The sequence below is a fragment of the Pistacia vera genome, unplaced genomic scaffold (assembly GCF_008641045.1).
Source record: "Pistacia vera cultivar Batoury unplaced genomic scaffold, PisVer_v2 Contig276, whole genome shotgun sequence".
NCBI lineage: Eukaryota > Viridiplantae > Streptophyta > Magnoliopsida > Sapindales > Anacardiaceae > Pistacia > Pistacia vera.
The window spans coordinates 533,020-552,795 of NW_022196086.1; the positions used below are offsets into that span (position 1 = coordinate 533,020).

Below are 19,776 nucleotides of genomic sequence, written 5' to 3' on the forward strand. Positions count from 1 at the left end.
GCTTTGCAATTGCTGATTATGTTTGCAAATAATGTATTTCAACTCCATTACAGTATTAGTTATAAAGATCAATTCCACGGTAATATAGTCTACAACCAACGTATAATCTTCATATTTTTGACAGAATAAAGTCTTGAGTAACAGCAAAGTGTTTGAATGTTTATTCTGCTATTAGTTGTGTATGGGCCTTGTAATGGGTTATGACTATGGCTACTTGATCCAGACTCCTTTGTACATCTCCTGTTCTCACTGCTCACCACCTTCTTGAAAACGAATCTTGATTCCTGAACGATAAGTGGAAGTTAGGTAATAAAAACTTTGCTTTGAATGCAATAAAGGCGATCTAATTATCTATGGCGAGTGTGCCACACGTATTTCAACATTTTCTAAATTTTAATGATGATTTAAATATCCTTTTTTGTTATGGGAAATAGTATACAGCTTCACACTAAGCAATACAGGCATTTTTTTTCTTTCAATAATGCTTAAGTTACCAATTAAACTACTGATTTGACATACTGATTCATGTGAATTGAGTTAAATTTTAAGATTTGGGTAATTTGGCAGGTGGATCGGTATGTAAAAATCGGTAGCTTGATCGGTAAGTGTAGTATTGCTGTTTTTTTTTTTTTTGTTGATTCAGAAGGGTGGAGGATCGCATCATCAGTTGCTATAGTTGGGTACGTGAAACACAAACGAGGAAACATTGCTGCATTTCAAAGCATCTATCTCGTCATGTTATTATCAAGCATTACTAGCCTTAAAAGGAGCACAGGATTGCAGGTAAAGTATATGTGAACATAATTAAGCATTTATTCTCTATTTATAGCTTAAAGGTCAATGCTTCTTTAAGTGTTGGAGAAGCTGTCAATGGATAAGCAGCTTCGAAAGTTGAAACCATAAACATTCTTAGTGAACAAGTTATCTATGCTTCTGTCATTAACAGTATACAGGAGAAATAGATTAGGAAATTTTTTTTTTTTTTATTATAATCATAAAAGAAATGAGTTACAAGAGATTGTCATTATACAGTTTGTATATGCAATCTGGATATGGTTTACCTATGTGTGAGTTACAAATGGATAAACATATTTAAGGTCAGAATTTTTGGTAAAAGAATTAAAAAGGCAAGGTGCCGTCAGGATTGAATAATTGATGTATGGAGTCAGTGTCATAAAAGAAGAGTAAAGTATTTATTTAAATGTTAATCCACATTAATATCTTGGTAATCGTTTTACTCCTAACATTCGTTTTGCTTAATTAGTAAGTTTACTTTTCTGATAAACAAATCAAATCCCAAAATCATTCCATTCAAATTAGACCCCACAAAGGACAAAACTATAAATCTACATACATACATACATATGACATAACCCCTTTGCATGCATGGCTCTTTGTCTCTCTTTTCCTCTGACACGCGCCACTTGCCCCCCATCATGATGTTACCCTTTCTTACAAATTTTAATATTAAATTATTATCCTATATGGTAATGTAGCCTTATAGATGTATGTATTACAATTTACAATCCTGAATTAATAAATTTAAAGTTGATGCCCATGTTGCAAATCCGGTATGATTGTTTTGGTTACCACCACGGCACTACAGGACAAACGCACTTTGCAGCGGGCCTACCACGATATCAGGGATTCATTGAATCATATACGTCCAAAAACAACAGTGGGTCCTCTTTTCTTATGATTTAGAATTGTGTGATCAGGTGACCATCATGGGCAAAGTGGGTGCGCTTTACACTTACACCCTATCTCTTTATTCTTATTCATCAAACTCTACAGTGTACACGCTCCAAATTTGTTTAAAAACGCATATATTAAATTAATGGTATTATTTGAGATAAAAGTATAGATTTATAAATATATTTGTAATTATCCATTTTCCGTGATAAGAGTTTTTGAAGCGAGGGAATCTTGTTCCCACTTTAGGAGGCTTGCCGGCAGTTTCCTGTGTCCATAGCTTTGTGCCACATTTTTCTTTTTAAATTACTGTAAGGCCGGTTGGATGGATTAATATTAGATAATTGAGATAATATTTTTTAAATTAAGTAGAAGATGATGTTTAATTGGTTTGTAAAAAATTATTCTTGAAATATTTTATGACAAACAGTGATATTTTGGGGGTAAATTATCAGGAATCTTAATACTTTGGGGGGCTGTTTTAAGACTTACCTAAGGTAATATAATTTTATTTCCCATATTGCCTCTAAACAATTGAGCATTTAGTCCAAATTAGCCTTATATTTGTTAAGATTTACAGAACACTCAATTCATTCATGCAAACCCTTTTGTTTTCACATTTTTAAATTTTTCAAACGACATTGCCCTTGTTATTGTCATTATTTATAGAAATATCATTATACCCAGAACTAGCCACCATCACCAGCCACCGTGGACCGTCGCTGAAGGTTGCCAAAAGTCGACATATTGGCCGTATATGGCCAGCTGTGCGCCAGTGAGGACAACCAAATCTATGGCTGTTTCAAGACCAAAGATGTGGCTGTGAAACGGTCACAAATCTACGTTTCACAGCCACATATTTGGCTGTTTCACGGCCATTGCTAGATCTGTGGCACTATTGGAGGCCGCTGACGGTGGTGGCTGGTTGCCAACAGTGGCTTAGGGTGGGTAAGGGTGTTTTTATTAAGTTTAAAACATTTTTGGTTGCTAGGATGTTTTTGCTAAATCTGAAAAGTTGGGAGTTAAAAGAAATTATTCAAAAAATAATAATAATAAATACTATTATATTAATATTTAAAAATGTGAGCAATTTAGTAATCTATGTAACATACCCACTAATTTATCCTCCCAACCAAATATATTATTCACTAATTTATTCGAACCAACCAAACACATTTTTTAAACATTTTCAGTAATCTTAAGATGATTTTTTATGTCGTTAATATAATATTTCCTGTAATCAAATATTATATGATCTAAACGCTCTCCAAATATAATCTTTTGAGATTTTGTAACTGTAAGTCTTAGTACAGTGGTCACACTTATTAATGTCTAATAGGATTTGAAACTCAAAAATTCATAAAACCTCGTTTGGTTCATTTACCGCAGGCCAACCAGTAGGGGTTTTTGTGTAAAAAATTCTTTGCCCCCAAATGTTTTTAAATTTCAAGGTTAAAATTTAAAATTGTAGGATGACTCAATTTAAAGGGCCAGAATCACTAATTGAGTTAATGCTTCAGCAACTTGTGCTGATCTCAACATTAATAGCTCGGGAGATTTGACAGTAAAGTTTCTGAATCAATAGATTCAAATTTTAATATATATGGGATTGGGAACATTGACAGATTGACTAATAGCAGCTTCCATAATAAAGACACAAGTGATGAGATCAAATATGAAAGAGGTCTGGTGTAGACGGCGGCGTCCGTAACAGAAGCTGCACAAAATAGCGGCATATGCTACGAACCCTTTTAATATTCCTTCTCTCTCTCTGCTTCGTAGGCTGTAGGCATATGCATACCACAAGGGTTCTATAGGACCACGCGCAACTCCCCATAACAACATTAAATCACTGTAACAACATCTCTCTATCAGCTTACCTAATTTTATTTTTCAAATATTTTCTCAAAATTTTATTTAAATTTTCATGTAAACAGAAGAGAAAACGACATTTCCCACCCTATGGTTTGGCAAATCTACCGTTCCCACCCCTAATTTCATAAATTGCAGATTCCCACCCTTAAATTAACAGGTAACCTTTTAATGTAACAGTTAAAAGGGTAAAATAGTCATTTCAAATATCAAAATTTCAAAATAACCCTTCACTTCTCTAACCCACCCCACCGGCGATTTCAGGCTATTCCGGCATATTTTCGACACAATCAACCCCTCCTGACACCACCATTACAATCCCCTCAACCCCCACATCAAAACCTCTAACCTCCCCGCCTGATTGAACCCCGCAATTGTTGGCCGTCACTTTTATTGTCAATCAGCATTTCATCCAAATTTCGACAAGTCCTGACATCGAAAACCACCCCTAAGACCACCAATAGCATTGCCTGCTTCCCCCCACCAAAACCCCCAACATTTCCGATTGCAATTGCCCACCGATCACCGTCGCCTCTCCCTTAGGTTTTTGCATTTTTTCACCCCTTTCCAGCCAGATTTCAGCACCTCGTCCAGGTGCAATCGGTTGGAAAAGGTAGAGGTTTTGGTGAGGAGAATAAGGGGATGCTGATGATGATATCCAGGAGGTCCAATGGTGCCGAAATTAGGTCGGATTTTTGGCTTGGCCGAGATCCTCTGACAATTATTTGAGAGAAATTTGAGATGTAAGAGTTATTTTGAGAAAAAGTAACAACATTAATTTAAGAGTGGGAATCTATAATTTATGAAACCAGAGGTAAAAACTTGTAGATTCGCCAAACCTTAGGTGGGAAAATGTCGTTTACTCTAAATAGAAAAATGATCTATAACTTTTAAATGAAAAGGTTGTAATTAAAAATGAGCACAGGGTATATGATTATATGTAGATGTAACATGGAGTTTCTAGCTATCACATTACTTTAATGCAAAAACAAATATTTGCTTTGCACAGGTGACGTTCCATACTTGAAAAAATAATATAAATCTTGTATTAACTACGCGCTGGGATCACACACCTCCAACATATCACATCACCGCTGAATTTCTTGATTCTTCTTAATCAGATGGTTAAAATTGGCTTAATAAACAGCTACGTTCTAGATCAATTCGCACATCAATAACACAATTGATTTTTCGAAATACAGGCTTCTCGGTTACTTCTCACGCCCATTGCCTCTTCACAAGTTCACATACACCTAGCGCTCTCGCTCTCTCTCTCTCTCTTTCTCTCTCTTCTTTCTTGAATTCCCTGTAAACTCTCTGTGACGAAGACAACAACGAACCAATGATCTTCTTCCTGGCGGGAACAGACGCATCAGATCCCGAGATACCTGATTTACCATTCTATCCCTTACTAAAGATTTAAAGTTTAAACGCGTCACCTTCGTCACACCATACGCCTTTCAAGCCAAGCAACCTTTCAATTTTCCATTTCTTCCCGTATTCTCAAGAAAGTGGAAGAGAAAATATGAGAGAGGATTATTCTTATCTTTATTTGTTGAGTTTGACCTTGCATAGAAGTTAGTTAGCCTTATTATTAGTTTTTGTCTTTTTTTGTTTCGATACCTGTGTTCGGTTCTTGTCCGTTGATCTCCCCCCTGCCGGCCTCCAATTCAAGCCGTTGATTTGTCCATCGTGGACACTCCTCTTCTGTTATGAAGTTTGGCGGTGAATTTCTCTTCTCTTCTCTTCCACTTCAATGGAATTCTCTTTATCATGGTCTCCTCTCCCTCTCTATATGTACGTTTTACAATACAGGGATGTATATATATTAATGAAATGCATACATATACATATAAAATATGCATGTAAACGATTTAATTTCCGTTTGTTGTTATAAAATGGAGACTAATACAAGTTTTTATGTGTTTGTGTGTTTTTGGGATTACGAAGCAGTGGCTTGTAGCGATTTGAGGTCGAAGAGAAACTCTAATGGGGAAAGATAATGATACTAAATGTGTATTTCCTTTAACAAGTCTCCAAATTGGGTAAGATTTTAACTTGTTTTGTGCTTGATTACCAAAGTTTCTTGTTTAATTCAAATGAAAATTATATTGTGGAATTTGTTCTTTTTGAATTGGTCCTTATCAAGTTAAATTTGGAATTGGTTATCTAATTTGAGTGGAATATCAAATAAGAAGTTGATTTGTGCATTTATGTTGAATGTTGACAAAACTGTGATCATGTAATTTATTAGGATTTTGTTGTTTCAGTGAAATGAACTGGGTTGTTTAAGCTTTTTAGATGAGTTGTAAGCTTAAAATGTGCCATTTCTGACTCTCAGTTTAATGTATTTTGTTAGCTGGTAATTTTTGCTTATGTGTCCAAGGGCGAGTGTTTTTGGGAAGACTAGGATAAGAGAGAGCTGATGATATTATCTGTATCTCGGATGATGTTTGCTTATTGGTGTCCATGGAAAGTGTTATCCGCATCGTCCTTGTCAAATATATGATGACTAGTTTAGATTAAGATGAAATTTTAAATGATTGTCATGCTAATACTCTAATGATTTAAGCACTTCTTTTTGGCTTATCTCTGGCTAGTTTATTTATGCACAAGCATTTATCTTACACCCTTATAAGCCACTCTGAAGATGTTTTTGAGATATGTGAAACTTGTGATTGTCTTGTATTAGTGAAGCTTAGGTGTGGCTAGTCTTATCTATGATATTGTATTGTTGACATGTCTGAAAAATCATGTGTTCTCTGCTACTTGTTTGCAGAGATTTGCAGTCTTATCTTTCAGATCTTAGCCTCTTTCTGGCATTTGAAAGTAATAAAATCTACATTTTGGTGGACAACCGACCATGGCTGGTGGATCTAGATTCACGGCCAACACACCTGTGGCAACTGATGGTTACCAAGGTTGGTAAAAGTGGCTCTTCATGGCAAGATATTTTCTTTATTTTTTTATGATTGAATAATGAGGTTGCTTTTGTGTACAGTCCAGGCTATCTCCTTTTGCAAACACTAAATCACGGAGGCAGAGGGAGGAGGGAAAGGACAGTTGTTCCACACCTGGTGTTAGTAAATCAGAAAAGTTTAAGAGGTGGTTTTCTTTAATTGATGCTGCAACTTTGTCTCGAAAGCGGGCTTTGCTACCTGTTAAGACGCTTAGAAGCCATTTGCTTTTAAGCAGTGAGTTACATAGGACCTTGTATGGTTTTATTGTATTTGAAGTTTCATGGACTGATGTTAGAGGAATTAACTATTTAAATGAACTTCAGGTACCATCGCTGCTTTGTTCTCCATATATTGGTTGAAGTGAAATAAGTATCTCTGTTTAATGGTTTTTGTGTCATGTGCAGACTGATACCTCTTTGGCCATAGAAGCTAAATTTATGCGAAGATGGGAATTTGATAGCATAGCCCAAGCTGTAAGCTGTATATCTTCGTGGTTCTCAGGAAAACACCATGAACTGCTGCAATTGAGAGACTATCTAGAATCCACCATAGGTATTCTTTTGCCCTTTCCTTATCTGAACAGAATGAAAAATTGTGTTGAGGATTTAGCATCCATAAAAGAGTTTGTGCTTCAATGTTGATATATTATTAGTATGGATGTGGATATTTTCTAGACTTAGGTTTACCGCCATAAGTTTGCTTTTTTAAGTACCATAGTTGTGTTGCTGAAACTTCCATGTTTTGTAAGCTGTGTTACTCAAACCTCTAGGATGGTCAAAACTAGGTCAGTTGCAGCATCTATGTTGAATAGAAGTCTGTCTTGCATCTGTATTTCTCATAAAAATTCCTCTGCTTACTGCCACTCATGGTCTGTCCGGCAATACCTGCCTGTTCCTCTGATAGTATAATGATTATCTTATTATAGGTGTATTCTTACAGCTGGTCTTGCATTCTCTATGATATTTATATTGCATTATAAATTTTACCAACCATAGAGCAAGATTTTTCCTTCATCAAAGTTTGTGCATTTTTGCCTTAAAAATCATTGTTGTACATTTTCTTCCACACTAAAGAAGTAAATATGGTGTGAACATTTGATGTTGTCATGAAAACATTAGCTTACATATAAAGGAGCTTTACTAACAATATCTCATTTTTTTTTTTTAACTTTGTTAGGAGAGATCTTCTATGATGCTGAAGAAGAATTCTCGAGGGCTACCCCAAAAGGTGATGATGAAAACATTTGCCGTAATAACCAGTGTGGTGAAAATACTTCTCTCCAGTGCATTGCTAGCAGGTTTAGTGCATACGCTGGGACTACAGAAAGTAGAACAAATGCGCCACACACTCCTCCCCAAACTGGACCTTTTAAGAGAAGAAAAGTAATGAAGTGCAATGGTGATGGATTTGAAATTGAAGACTTGTTATGCAACTCTGGGACTTGTATTGATTCTGATATTGCAGCCAAAGCTACCGAGTACCGTGATGTTCTGATTTTATTTAGGTTCAATGACTGTGACCTCCCATTTAAATTAAGGAAAATCATAATGTCTGATCTCCGTTTACTTACTCTACTAGAGGCTGGACTTCCATCTTGGGTAATATTCCTCCAATCATATCCAGGATTTTGCCATCTCTATCGCCCCTGGATGTGCCCTCTTGTTCGAGCTTTATATGTGCTGATCTCAGTTGTCACTGTTCTAATAGGTTTTTATGATTTATACAAAAATGTCCCTGTTCTGAAAGCTACTGCTTCGCGTTTGTGTGGCCCTCTTTTGGATTGGATAGAAACTTGGGAGATGGTATCAAGAATTAAATACTTAGGGACAATGCTATTTTTGCACAACTTTCAGAAGGCTGTTCAATGGTTTTTGGCAATTACACGTACCATTCGGTCTTTTTTTTCAGTTGTTACATTACCAATGGCGGAACCTCTTATGGAGGTTTTAAGCTTCCTTCTCCCAGTGTGGAATACACTTGTTCAAGTGGTGGAGAGTTCTTGTTCGGTTCTTTGGGTTTTAATAGGCTCTTCTTGCAGTCTAATTGGGGACCTGATGGAGATTGTATTGTTGCCTATTTGGTTAATCATCTCATTTGTTTGGAAACTCGGTAGGTATCAACTACTTTGCTTTCTTTATGCTTTTCTGGTTTCTTTTACCCTTACATCAAAAATCAGAACTCTAATCCAATCTCCAATCTTTGTGGAAGTGGAACTAAAAATCAAGACCCTTTGTACAACTACTTGAGCCTTTATCAGCTGCACTAGATGATGCTCACAATAGATTGGGTTGCTTTGGTCGTTCATTTTATGAGCATTCGCTTTATTTGATGTAGTGATCTTTGAGACCTTGTATTAACTGTGTCAAATTTGGATTGCTCTGTGTTTCAGCAAATTCTGTTCTATATCCAATATTTTGGATGCTTTGGGAATTACTCTATGCCCCTATTCGCCTGGTCCTTGCACTAGCTAGTTTTGTGGCTTTCATTTTTGCTGGCATATCTGAATTGCTTGGAAATATATGGGGGGCTGTAAGTAGCATATTCCAGTTTGCTTCAGCTTCGGAGGCTACGGTGAATGCATATGAAGTTTCCATGTGGCGTTCACTTTGGAATGACCTATTCTCCCAGGTTTGAAGATTTTTTTTATAATTGCTTATGGTGATTAGTATGACTTTGTTATGCGAATGGTTCTCAAACTTCACCAAAATCTTTCCAGGTTTTTCGTGCTGTCAGAGCATATAAATGGTTTTGTTGCATTCTTCATGGCCTGCAATAGACATGTCTCAGGTATTGTGTTTACTTTGCTTATGTCATTCTGCTTCGAAGTTGTTTTTGTTGGGTGCAACACTGCTTGAATATCTTTTTGTTCATCTAGCATTTATTTTTTGGTATGAGTTCATACTTGGCAACAGAGTGATTTACTTGAATTTATTTGCTAAGATTAATTGCAGAAGGATTCCGCAAATACAAAGAGGTTGGTCATGTGTTAGGGATTTAGTGTCAATTTGAATTGAGTTGAAAGATAATTATGCTTGATGTCTTTATTCAAACGTAATCAGAACTTTAATTACTCTAGGTTTTCTTAAAAACTTACTTTATTCTTACAAACTCTCTTCCATATCTTGCTGTTAATAAGATAGAATAAAAATTTTGTCAAGCAGGAATCATTCTGTGGTTTTTATCTTCCGCAAGGGATACTGTTTTTAAAGTTTACAGTTCTTTTGATCCAAGCTTAAGCTGCTACTAATACTTTTTTTTATGGAAGGCGTGCAGCATTTATAATCATATGCAGGATTTCATCCAAAGACTGCTCGGTCGAACCCAGAGATCAACCCTCAGATCATAACATAAAAAGTAACACGTAAAGATCAAAGTTCGGTAAGTCACTGTGGATGTGAGTGCATATGCACTGTGTTGTAGCACATAGAGATCTGATGAGTTATTTCTTCCAGATGCACAGATTATTTCTTGAGCTAATTGTGTGATGCTAAAGCTTTTTCAGTCAGAAGGAACGAAACTCTACACGAAGTGAGGTCCCATTCTTTTTGAGGCTTTAACAGAGGCGAATTTATGTCTCTAGTTCAACAGAGAATTGTGTTTCGGTACATGTACCTTCGACAAATAAAAGAGAAAAGGGTAAATTAACTTAGGCAACAAATGGAAGGAGAGGGCATACACCTGCGGATTCTTAACATTTTCTTCAAAACTACCATCGGAAGAGTTTTATCATTCTCTTGCTCCTTCGAGTTTATCGTTTCCATTTCTTTACCTGGTTCCCATCCTTTTTATTTTTGATGTAAATAACATGTACAGGAAGCAATTTATTCAATTTTCATTTTCTTTTTTTATGGGCGGTCTTTAATTGATAAGTACAGAAGGAAAATTCTACACACTCAAGACAACTAACATCAGAATGAGAAGACAATACATTAGAGGGGTCGCATTTACGTCCAACTGGATATTTCAGTCTGCACAGAGGATCATGACTGATTAAAAACTATTCCACATAGAAATTTGATATTTTTAGTGTTACATTCCAAATAACATGATATAAATATAGAACTCGCATAATACATGATAAACGAAATTTGAACAGAGCAGGGCGTAAAAAGAAGAGAGAGAGGCCAACAGAACATAAAACGACATATGTTTATTACGGATTCTATTTAATAATAGTTACAGTCAGAGCCCTCAAATAGAAAGCTAAACACTTAAAGCAACCATTCTAAATACTTAAAAAGCAACACCAAGTCACCAGCATAAATAAGTTTGTTACACGCCTCTAGGTACTTAAATCTCCTTAACATACATCCACATAATAGTTTCGCAGTACACATAGATTACTTGCTCTAACAGATGAGCATTACATCTTCAAAGCATTTGCCCCACCGGTTTGATGCAGCATGGCATCAATCTCATCACCATCTTCCATTTCAAGCTGAAACAAAAACAAAGAAAGTAAAATCAGTCATGGTCACCAAAGATTTAACGAATTTCCACCAAAAAAAGACAGGAGGGGGGGTTGTTAGTTCAAAACAAAAGAGAGTGTAAGCATTTCTTATGTATAGAAGCGTGCAGGATACCTCATCAGGGGTTTGCTCTGCTCTGAGACGACGGCCATCAAACAAGAAGGCAATCGAATTAAGCTCCACAGATTGTCTATCACAATATGCATTCATAAGCTTCTTCAGTTGGGTGCTTCTTTTGATCCTGAAGAAAACCTCATTCCCATCCTACAATCAAAATAAATAAAACTCACATGTAACTTTAATTGAAAGCCAACCTAACAGACAATAAACAGAATTTTTCCTCAAAGAGGCATAAGAGCATGTATTACTGCATTGCATGAAGTTCAATAAAGGAGATATGTATCTGCAATTAATTAAACAATAAAAAGACATTTACAATGATCAGGTTTCCAGAATTAGTTTGGCACTGGCAATTAATCCCGATACTGTTAAAACCCCAAAACTGGTAGTAAGGAATAATTATTCCATCTAAAAGACTACCCATGAGTCTCTCAAACAAAGGAACTTAACCTCCCACGAGAGATTAGAACTTTAAAATTTTTACAAGCTTTCTCATCAATGTCATACTTAAAAGTAGATCAAATAAAAGAACAACAGAAACTGTTTGAACTCACAAATAGTTAGGAAAAAAGTTTCCTTCCTAAGCTAAATAGTTTACACAAATTTTGTTCACAGGTTCTGAGTTTGCTGGTACTTTAAGTTTCTATTAGTTAGTTGTTAAACCCCCAGGTATCTTTAAGCCAAAAATTAGGTATTAACTCTTTGCTAGTGAGGAGGCAAGTAGAAGAAAACTATTAAGTAGAGGAAATGAATAGTGGAAGGAAGAAGACACATCCTTCCTTCAATTTCAACCTCATTTGGTTGATAGGAAGAAAAAGCAGTGATTTGTCCCTCTCCACTTCTATTATCTTCTAAAAAAGGAAGGAAAGTGAAATCGTAATGAACCAGAAGATCATATATATTACCATATAGTCAATCATATACCTATGTATAAAGTTAAAATTTTTTTACATTTAGTTATGTGTATAAATTTTACTAAAGCCAAAGATTAAAATATGAAATAATGAAATATAAAAATAATTTCTCCCCTGTCTTACCCATGTTCTTTTTCCTTTTCCTATAACCAAAACTCAGTATAAAAAACTAAAACAATTTCGACTCGTCTTTGTACTCAATTTTCTCCCCAAAAAAAAAAAAAAAAAAAAAAATCCACTATACAAATAAAACTACACGATCATTCAAATATAAGCCCCAAACAAACATTTACTTGAAGCCAAAACAAAAATCAAACTGAGATATACAAATTCTACACATATTAACCCAGAAAAACCAGACCCTTACGGTTCACAACAGTAAAAATCCAAACTTTAAACCAAATACAACAAATCCTTATATAATAACCGTTATTATGAGAAATCCTGAAGCAATAATATACAATAATAAACTGATAGACCAAAAAACACAAATAAAAACAAAACCCTAAAAATAACAGTTTGTTTTGGAAAAAAAAAAAAGCCAAATTTAAAAAAAAAAATAAAAAGAAAATAAAAGAAGGAAACCTGGCCTTTGACTTTGAGGTTGATGTGAGCAGATTGATCGTTGGGCTTCTTGTCTTCCTCTTGCGCTGGATTCGTAACGCCTGACATCTTCTCTTCTTCTGTGTTTTCAACAATTTCGGGATTCCTTAAAAGCCTCAGTGGCGATTGTTTTCTTCTTTTTTAAATTTATATTTATGCGATACAGACGAGTAGACGGAGTTGGGTCTCTGTTTGACTGTATACGTGTTGGCATATTATTGGCTTGGAGTTTTACTTGACAAACTAATCTAGGGTTACGAAATCTGAATTCGCTTTCCCAGATGGGCAAAAGGCTTGGATTAAGAGTCCAAAAAGCCCAATGGGCTAAAATTATCCTATTTCCTTACAGAAAACATATTTTTATTTTTCTCATCGCATATTATTAGACCAAAAGCTTACCGCTTACCTTTTAACTGAGTTTTATTCAACAATAATACTATACTTACAAAGAAATCTTACAAAAATTTACAAACAAAATGAGATGACAAAAAATGAATAGAAGAGTGAAACAAAAAGTCAAATTCATTAAACTCACTCTTTCATTCATTTTTTTGTCACATCACTTTGTATGAAGATCTTTGTAAAATTTTTTTGTAAGTGTAGTATTACTCTTTATTCAAATAAATATGTAAGTATATAATAAGAAAGCAATATTATTAGATGGGTCAATGGATTAATACGTGTTCTTAAAACAAAATATAAAATGGGTAGAGTTTTTAATTAGTATTATTATTTCTTAGGGTCGTTTGGATTGGGTTGATATTATATAACGGAGATAATATATTTTAAATTGGATAGATAACAATGTTTGGTTGTTTTGTAAAAAAATATATATATATCAAACAGTACCAAATTGGGGGTAAATCTCCAAGAATAATATTACCTGGAGGAAGGAGTTATTAAAATATTATTCCGGTAATCCAAAATTCTATCCAATTTTGCCCCCAAACAGTGGACAATGTGAACGAAAATAGCCTTAGCTTTGTTAATAATTACAAAACACCAAATTTACACAAGAAAACAGATTTGTCCTCAGCTTTTTTATTTTTCGGACAAAATTGTCTTGCTTATTATCAATATTTTCAAAAATGCCACGAAATACGTATTGTTGTGCCCATATTATCCTCACATATTTGCATATTGTGACCAATATGCCCTTTTATTTCACTAAAACTACAATATAAAAAGAAAAAAAAAATCTCAGCCTTAATACACATTTTGACCGAGACTCTGCCTTAAACCTCCATCGTCGTTGCTGGTCTTCTTCTTCTCGATCTTGTTCTTGACTTTATTACTTCGATCGCCATTTTCCGGTAAGTCAAATGCCCTCTTTCCATTGTATTTTTCATTTTGGGTTTGTTTTACGTTCGTTAGTCTAAGATCTCGCTCTTGCCTTTGTTGTTGGTCGACCATCTTTGCCACAACACCTTGGGTTTTTGTCTCCATTTGTTTGATCCGGATAGCACTCTAATCGCCATTTCCGGACAGCACTACAAATGTACCAACAATTCTCACACTTTTCACACATAATTTCGGTCTAGGGTAAGTGGGAAAAGTTAACAAAATTCCTCAAATTTGGAAACTTGCATCTCAATTCCAGCCATGGTGTAAACCAAAAAAATACAATTTTTCTTTTGCCTTGAAAAAAAAAAAAGAAAAAAAAAAAAAAGAGGCTTCAATTGGACTAAAGTAGAAATCAACATGTAGGAACTATAATTTGGGGCAGTACACAAATCTAAGTTTTAATTGGGAGATGGAAACTATATTAGTTGCAATAACAAGATGAGGTGTTAAATGTATACCCAATAGAAGATGCAATAGCTTTTTTTCAAAGTTTCAATAGTGTGTAAATTTGTCAATAAAATACTTAGCTAAAATATAAGAAAAAATAATTTTGTTAACTGATAATTTGTTTTATTAACTAAAAACATTAATTATTTATACCTAATAATCATCTAAAATGTATTTTAATAAAATGTAATCAAGACATCTATTCTTACAACCAATTAAACAGATTAATTAGTGATACAATAAATCTTCCAAAAGACATTCTAATAAAAAGTTATTTAAAGTCATATGTTATTAGTATTATCAAACAAATATCTTAATTATTAATACATTTCAATTGAATCAGTACTTAGTTAAACCCAATAACCTATCAAATAAACCATATTTCCTGTAATCTTATCACTAGATAAAAAAAACATTTAATCCTAAAAACTTTTAACCATGGAATGCACAGAAAACACGCCAGGTAAATCCTCTTCCATTTAACTGTAAAGTGTAATGTTACAGTTATCGATTAAGTTTTGTGAATCGAATGACGTCGTGATATAATTTTGATAGTTAATTTATTATAAATTAAAATTAATCAGGGTGTAATGACCGTAACTCTATTTTCCAACTGCAAAGAATCACATCAATTATTGAGCTGCCGTACTTTTTTTCGCCCTACGCTTTAATCGCACCCAATTCCTGTCCCACGCCAACGTTCATATTATTATTACTATTTATTAAGTAAAATAAACGTCTACCTGCACTATTTATTTAACTCATCAATTAATTTTATACACTGCCACACACTACCACCACCATCAATGAACCTGCACTAGAATCCACCTAAAATCATTGACTTCCATCACATCATACGACACGCGTCACAAACAGACAATAACCTGCATCGAAATTCATGCTCCCTCGGAAAAATAAAACTACTACGGCACTAGAATAAAAATTAAAACGGTCGAGTTTGTGGGCCACGTGAACAGTGGTCCCACGTGGTTGTAGTCCAAGTGGGGATCGTGGTTCGTGCAGTCTGCAGCTACTCTCTCAACCTTTCTCTTTTGTCATATTCTGACACGTGGGTCCCTTCATCATCTTCTTGATCTCTGGAATCTCTTCCCTCTTTCTTTGTATACCCCTAAACCCTACACACTCTTCCTCACTCAATTAACCCACTCAGACTCCCTCTTCCTCTCTCACTCTCTTTCATGCTCTGCTCATCCAAGAACCAGAGCATGGAGCGTTACATTGTTGCTGGCTGCTTCTTACTCTTCTCCATTTTCGTTTTCGCAGGTAAAGCTTAAACCTTTTTCTATAATTTCTCAGGCAACGTCAGATTGGACAAAGGCATTGTTCATTAATCTTGTTGTGCATTTTTTTTTTGCAGAGGCGGGTTCAATAGGAGTGAACTATGGACGTATTGCGAACGACCTACCTTCAGCAACCAAAGTGGTGCAGCTTGTGAAGTCTCAGGGCATTGAACGGATCAAAGTATTCGACGCAGATCCAGCTGTTCTCAGAGCTTTATCCGGTTCCGGAATCAAAGTCACCGTCGACTTACCCAATGAGCTTCTCTTCGCCGCCGCCAACCGCGTGTCTTTCGCCAACTCTTGGGTACAGAAAAACATCGCTGCTTACTATCCAGGTACCCAAATCGAAGCCATTGCCGTGGGCAACGAAGTCTTCGTTGACCCTCACAACACCACCAAGTTTCTTGTACCTGCAATGAAGAATATCCACCAAGCTCTTGTCAAGTATAATTTTCACTCTGCCATTAAAGTCTCTTCACCAATAGCTTTAAGTGCTTTACAGTCTTCTTACCCCTCTTCAGCTGGATCTTTCCGAACCGAATTAATACAACCCGTTTTTAAGCCCATGTTTGATTTCCTTCGCGAAACTGGGTCATTCCTCATGGTCAATGCGTACCCATTTTTCGCCTATGAGTCAAACTCTGACGTCATCCCTTTAGATTACGCTTTGTTTCGGGAGAACCCCGGTGTTGTGGATGCAGGTAATGGGTTACGTTATTTTAGCCTCTTTGATGCTCAAATCGACGCCGTTTTTGCTGCAATGTCGGCTCTTAAGTACGACGATCTCAGAATGGTTGTTACTGAAACGGGTTGGCCTTCAAAAGGAGATGAAAATGAATTGGGTGCAAGTGTTGAGAACGCCGCCGCGTACAACGGTAATCTTGTCCGTAGAATCTTGACGGGTGGTGGGACCCCTTTGAGACCAAAGGCGGATCTGACCGTTTATCTCTTTGCTCTTTTTAACGAGAACAAGAAAAACGGTCCCACCTCGGAGAGAAATTACGGGCTCTTTTATCCAAGTAAGCAAAAGGTTTATGACATTCCATTCACTTTGGAAGGGTTGAAGAATTACCACGGCCATCAGTCTCCAGTTACCGGTGGCCAACCAGTGGCGACGCCTGGCAACCGCGGAGGTGTGTCGAAGAGTACTACAGGGAACACTTGGTGTGTGGCAAATGGTGAAGTGGGAAAAGAGAAACTGCAGGCAGCTTTAGATTTTGCCTGCGGTGAGGGAAAAGCTGATTGTCGTCCGATCCAGCCGGGTTCATCTTGTTATGATCCGAACACCTTGGAAGCCCATGCATCGTTTGCGTTCAACAGTTACTATCAGAAGATGTCGCGTGCGGGTGGTTCCTGTTATTTTGGCGGTGCTGCCCACGTTGTTACTCAGCCACCTAGTACGTGTTTTTTTCCTTAATTTTTAAGCTTTTTCTTTTCATTCTTTAGTTTTTAGCTTGTTCATGTTAGAGTGTGTATTCGTAAATTTGATGAAATGCACCGGTGGACTCCATGACCAATTTGAAAGCAAGGAAGAGTGAAAAGCCTAAAAAAAGGACACCACTTGAGTGGGCTGTAATGGTGAAACTTTTTCTTCTCAACAAGCTTTTACTTGGCATGTATTGACCTGTGGACCCATGTTTTTCTTGATAAGTGGGCTTCATTGGGTTCTCTTTGTTAATCAAATGGGAAATTACTAAGGGTATAGTAGAGCTTTGACGGTATCAATATTTTAATTATACGAGTACATTTCCCTTCTTTTTGATATTTTGCATTTTGCTAAAGCCGGTGTGTTATGTGTTTGCAGAGTATGGAGCTTGCGAGCTTCCAACTGGATATTGAGAAGGGAAGAGAGATATGCAGAAGGGTGAAGTGTTGTTATCCTGAGAGGGATTAGTACTAATTTTATTGTAGCTGGTTTTGGTTTTACTTCACATATTTTTGGGGTGTCGCTAATCTGATGTATTTGTTCTATTGAGTGGTTGGGGTTTGTTGAACATTTATTCTGACATCCTTTTCTGTAATTATTTAATCTATATATATTGCTTAATGTTTACTCTTAATCTCTGTAATCTTTATAGTTGACTTGGTTGTTTATGAATTGGTCTTTGCTGATCTAAACATTCACGCTTTTGACAATAGATTCTGATAACCGCATTACGTGGAGCTTATAATATTTCAATTTCTGATAACTGCATATTCAGGAAATAGTATATGGCTTATTATATTTCAGTTTTTATATAAACTCCATATTTAGTTGCTATATGATCTATGGGTATATAAAATCAGCATGTAAATAGCGCTATGAATGAATGTGTATTTATTTGTCGTAAGAATTGAACCGTCATCACCTCAATAATTATAAATGAGTTGGAATATAGGGCTGTGATGTATTTGATAAGAAAACCATTTAAAACGAGATGGTTACTCTGGATGTAAAACAAGTTTTAAATCGTTGTGCAGCGACGTTTTCCCATCCAAGGTTTGGCGAAACTATAAGTTCTCACCTTGGTTTCATAATATGCAGATTTCACTCTTAAATTAACAGAAAATACTGTTTAATCTAACAATTAAAAGGGTAAAATGATCATTTTAAAGATAAAAATTTCAAAATAATCCTTCACTTCTCAAATTCATCCCACCAAAAAATTTCAAAATAACTTTTGACTTCTCAAATTCACTGCACTTACGATTTTAGGTCATTCCAGCCTGTTCCTGGCATAATCGACCTCTCCCAACACCACCATTACAATCTCTTCAATCCCCACATCAAAACCCCTAACCTCCCCGTCTAATTGAACCCTCCAATCGCCGACCGCTGCTCTTAGATTCAATCGGCGTTTCATCCAAATTTTGACAAGTCTCGACACTGGAAACCACCCCTAGCACCACCAATAGCATCACCGTCTTCCTCCCATCAAAACCCCCAACCGCGCCAACCGCAATTGCCGGCTAATCCCCGTCGCCTCTCCTCTAGGTTTTTGCGTTTTGTCGCACCTTTCCAGCCAAATTTCGGCACCTCATCATGGTGCAGTTGGGTGGAAATGTTAGAAGTTTTGGTGAGGAGGAAGGGGATGTTGATGGTGGTGTCAGGGAGGTCCAATGGTGCCAGAATTACACTGGAATTTTGGCTTGGCCGAGATCCTCTGGGGTTTTTTTGAGAGATATTTGAGACGTAAAGATTATTTTGAGAGAAAAGTAACAGTGTTAATTTAAGGGTAAAAATCTGTAATTTATGAAACCAGGTGAGAATTTGCAGATTCACCAAACCTTGGATGGGAAAATGTCGTTTACTCATTTTCTTAAGGTATAAACGTTTATTTTTGATTGATATGTGCATCAGTTGCCATGGTTATGCTATACGCATTAGGGGAATTTACTATAATGTTGTAACCCACGAATAATATTAGCTTCTTCTTACTTAGCAACTGGGTCCGGCAGAGGCAGAAACTATTTGTTGACGCAAACATGAGGTAAGTTCCCATTGGATTCCAGTTGTAAGAGAGATATACCAAAGCCAGAAGCCACCAGTTTTGACCTCTACTGAACTTATTGCTAGTATGAATAGAGATAACTCATAAAATGACAATAAAGAATGAAAAATACTTTGCAGCTGGTCCTACTTGGAAAATTGGAAAGAGGGTTAATTTGTTAGGTCCAACTACTAGCTATCAACATAAAGTTACCTTGGATCCTGATTGAATAATTATGCATTTTGTTTGTACAGTTAATTTAAGAATATACATACAATTCAAATTAATCCATTAAATTTGAAGTGTGAGGGCAGCCGAATCTATAGTTACAATGAGAGATAGACAAGGAGCATGATGATGAATGTAGTAGTAGAAATTGGAAAAGTTGTTCAAAGTTTTAAACTTTATCACATTCCGAAACGGCAATGGTCTTTGACAAATAAAAAAGTGGGAGTCATTTTCTTTAGTTTATTGAGAGAGTTGTTCCCATGTGCATTACAAACTGCCACTGCAAATACTCAACCGACCCACAACGATGCTGTATGCGTTACTCACCATCATTAAAATATAAGAACCGCCTCCTC

General features: G+C 36.0%; 3 protein-coding genes across 3 annotated transcripts; 2 read left to right on the top strand and 1 right to left on the bottom strand.

The window, feature by feature from the left end:
• The first annotated feature begins 4,826 nt into the window (after nucleotides 1-4,826).
• LOC116133797 lies at nucleotides 4,827-10,361 on the top strand. Its single transcript, XM_031419482.1, is given in 11 exon segments — nucleotides 4,827-5,361; nucleotides 5,518-5,609; nucleotides 6,344-6,485; nucleotides 6,566-6,847; nucleotides 6,929-7,076; nucleotides 7,701-8,633; nucleotides 8,914-9,152; nucleotides 9,241-9,260; nucleotides 9,262-9,304; nucleotides 9,790-9,902; nucleotides 10,027-10,361. Coding segments are annotated over 9 exon segments (1,944 nt in total). The 5' UTR covers nucleotides 4,827-5,361; nucleotides 5,518-5,553; the 3' UTR covers nucleotides 9,871-9,902; nucleotides 10,027-10,361.
• A 293-nt stretch (nucleotides 10,362-10,654) lies between these two features.
• LOC116133796 (small ubiquitin-related modifier 1-like) lies at nucleotides 10,655-12,734 on the bottom strand. Its single transcript, XM_031419481.1, has 3 exons — nucleotides 12,613-12,734; nucleotides 11,108-11,257; nucleotides 10,655-10,962 (listed from the first exon to the last, which is right to left on the bottom strand). Exons 1-3 carry the CDS (start codon nucleotides 12,697-12,699, stop codon nucleotides 10,888-10,890), a joined length of 312 nt encoding a protein of 103 aa, XP_031275341.1. The 5' UTR covers nucleotides 12,700-12,734; the 3' UTR covers nucleotides 10,655-10,887.
• Nucleotides 12,735-15,561: 2,827 nt separating this feature from the next.
• LOC116133795 (glucan endo-1,3-beta-glucosidase 12-like) lies at nucleotides 15,562-17,782 on the top strand. The gene is made up of 3 exons (XM_031419480.1): nucleotides 15,562-15,705; nucleotides 15,800-17,119; nucleotides 17,527-17,782. Exons 1-3 carry the CDS (start codon nucleotides 15,621-15,623, stop codon nucleotides 17,559-17,561), a joined length of 1,440 nt encoding a protein of 479 aa, XP_031275340.1. The 5' UTR covers nucleotides 15,562-15,620; the 3' UTR covers nucleotides 17,562-17,782.
• Nucleotides 17,783-19,776: the final 1,994 nt, after the last annotated feature.